Consider the following 3,148-nt stretch of genomic DNA (forward strand, 5'->3'; position numbering starts at 1 on the left):
CGCTCACAGCTCTGTCCCACACCTTGCCCTGGCTAAGCAGTGCCTCCCCCAGCCCCACTCCCTCCCTCACTGCAGGGGCCTCAGTCTGCCCCCTCCCCCACACTTCCCTCACAAGACTTACCAGTCTGACACTGATCTCCAAGCTGCCCAGATGCATATTGGAATCTGATCAGTATTGGCTGATACGGCTCCTTAAAAATCAGCCCTTGGTATTGGCCCAAAAAATCTGTATTGGTGTACCCCTATCAATTTTCTTTGTATCGGTGCTGATATACCGATGTATTGGTGCACCTCTGTTTCTTACAAGAGTCTTGTGATCAATACGGTTTGCAGCTTCTGCTCGTGAGTAGCATAAAGGAAAGTTTCTGCAGGGCTATGTTGGCACCTGTGTTGTCTAACCTCCAAATAACCTTGTAAAAACAGACCTGTTGGGGAAACAGTTTTCTTCTGAAGCCCCCCGCCCCCTTTTTTTTTTTTTTTTTTGTCCCAAGCTGGAATGAAAAATCCCATATTTTTGAAACTGAAAATTCATAAACAGTTAGAATTAGACCTTTAGTAATTTGCTTGTCAGGTTTTTCTGGGACTTTTACAACAGAAGTCTGAAATCTGACCATGAAATAGTGTGTAATTTCTGGCTTCATGTACAAATAAGAACTTAGAACTTTCAGAAGAGCAAACAGATTTGTCAGGCTGCATTTCCCTGTTCTTCCCCCAATGGCTAATTCTTACCTTTTGATTTGGGTTGGAAAGATGCACACACAAGCTTGCCTACCTCAAGTGAGATTTTTTTTCTTACTGTTTTTAAAGGATATAATGAACAGTGAAAAAAGCTATGATTCATTACCCAACTTTACTGCTGCTGACTGTGAGTATTACCTGATGCATTCTTACTCATAGGGAATTAAAGTGCAGTATCTGCAGATTATCTGTTTGAAGACTACAGCCTCTTTATAGCTGAATAGTCCTTTTGAAGTAAAGTTATGTCCTCACTGTAGCATTAGACAAGATAATAGGTAAAAGGTGGAATCCAGGCTCTAACCACACTCCCAGACATGCTAGCTAGCCTGGGTGAAAAGCACCACTGATCTCAGGAGAGAGAATTTTGTGTGCGAGTAGGAGCAGGGTGTTGGGGCAATACCCAGGAACCCAGATTAATTCTGAAATTATGATTATAGCTTGTAGGTTAAAAGAATGCTGTTGGGTAAAGAGAGTGCACTGAAAGGTGAAAGTCAGCCAGAAGGGGATGAGGAAGTGAAATCTCAGCCTACAAGATGTATGATATGATATGTTTTGGAGGTTTTGCTAAGTCTCTAATTTTTTTTTACACACACAAAAGTGCAAGACTGTTTCTTTCGTTACCCATCTTCCCAGTTGTTTCTGTATACGTTTCCTCTTCAGCATGACATGGCGTTGAGAGGTCAATGGATAACACCAGCTACCTGCCAAACTGCTCATATATCACATTGGGTTAAAGAAAAGCTGCTTTTCAGTTCCTTCATGGAAGGAGCATTGTCATGTTGAAGTACGAAAGAGGATATTCTAGAGTTTTGGACCCAAAAAATCTATGGATTACTTTAGAAGCAGTTTTAGTTCAATGACTCTGTAAGAGTAGCTAATTATATGTAATGTTTCCTTATGGAGGTTTTGTACAAAACATTAACACTGAACAACTGATTTTTGTGTTTGATTCTGTTTTGTACTTGTACTTGTATTTGGGTGCAGGAGAATAGCCCAAGTGGTAGTACATAGACCTGGCAGTGGAGAAATTACAGGTTCAAAGCCTGACTTCCCAGTTGGGGGTTGTACTGGATGACCTGTGAGGTTCATCCTGACCCTGTGGTTCTGTGCCTTATTTTTATGAAAGTGCCTTTTCGTTGCTCTTTAACAAGTTTTCTTTGCATCTCATATAGGAGACTTGGCTTCCAAATGTTGGGGCATTTCTGTGGTTTGAATAGAATTTCTGGAAAATGCGATCCAAGGAATTAATGTAAAATGTTCCAACCCTATGTCCAACCAAAATCAGGAAGTTATTTCTAATTGTATTGCTGAATAAATAGAATGTGCTTGGCTATTAGGTTTTAGCAAGGAGTAGTAACTACTGTGGTTTACAAGGAGAGCAAGAGATGCTTGGAAAGTATCTAGTACAAGGATACCTAGTGTTGCAACCCTTCTGTGCAAGTGGCCATCCTGAATATATTGGTGCTATCTTACATGTGTAAGAATTGCTGGATTGATTGTGGTCAGATAAAATGAACTTTTGTGGTTGTGTTTTCTTAATGTCCAGACTTCTAGCTTTTCTTAAAAAGAAACACATGACTAGTGTTTAGTACTGGCATAGTTTATTGCTGTCAGTTGACTGTAAAGCCTGGTAGAATTGCTTGGGGACCCTTTTTTTGGCACCTCTGGGCGTGTCCAGATGAGCACAGGGGACAAGTAGCAGCTGTGCCAGAGGTGCTCTGGCATGTGGCAGGTTACCCTGGTGGGGTTGGGGAGGTGGGGGTCAGCAACTATTCTGGCCCCGGCAGCCTTACATGGGAGCCTCCCTGGGTTGTAGCTATGGCAGGAAGCCTGGCTGACCAGGCTCTGGTTTTAGGTGGCGTGCACTACTGCCACGTGTGCCGCTCTGCTTTTTTTTCAGCCTGGGCTTTTTTGACCCACCATGCTGCAAAGTAACAGTGCGGAAAACACCTGCATGTACAGTGTGTGGTGCTACAAATGGGTCTGCGATGCCACATACCATGCGTCTGTGCTCATCTGGACATGGCCTCTGTGTTTATTTTATGAAATGCTAACTTAAATGCTTACTTAATCCATGCAGAGGAAATGACTGGAATCAAGTTCTGCTTTTGGACAGACATGGGTCTTATTAAAATCAATAAGAGCTCCATTTGCCACTTAATATTCTCCCTAATTAGAAAAAAATAAACTATTGAAAACAATCCTGAGAGACTCAGAACTACTAAGGAGTAGGCTCTCACATCTTCAGCTTGCACTTTTCCAAAGGGAACTCAAACAATATTTACTTTTCAGGTCTAAGGCTACTTGGCATAGGAAGAAACCAGTACATTGATCTAATGAACCAGTGTAGGTCATCAAAAGTAAGTTTGTCTTGACTTCCTCTTCCCTGTATTCCTGCCTCTTCATTCCT

At 42.0% G+C, this 3,148-nt stretch overlaps 1 protein-coding gene across 5 annotated transcripts in view; it reads left to right on the plus strand.

Annotated features, from left to right (window-relative positions):
• The window catches only part of FAM91A1 (family with sequence similarity 91 member A1), a 51,377-nt gene that overhangs the window by 6,272 nt on the left and 41,957 nt on the right, over window positions 1-3,148 (plus strand). For all 5 annotated transcript variants that reach the window (XM_025209890.1, XM_025209891.1, XM_025209892.1 and 2 more), the window contains exons 4-5: window positions 808-865; window positions 3,031-3,098. In XM_025209890.1, coding sequence (XP_025065675.1) covers window positions 808-865; window positions 3,031-3,098 — 126 coding nt within the window. The remainder of the gene's footprint in view (window positions 1-807; window positions 866-3,030; window positions 3,099-3,148) is intronic.

This window comes from Alligator sinensis, unplaced genomic scaffold (genome assembly GCF_000455745.1).
Source record: "Alligator sinensis unplaced genomic scaffold, ASM45574v1 scaffold681_1, whole genome shotgun sequence".
In the NCBI taxonomy this organism is placed as follows: Eukaryota; Metazoa; Chordata; order Crocodylia; family Alligatoridae; genus Alligator; species Alligator sinensis.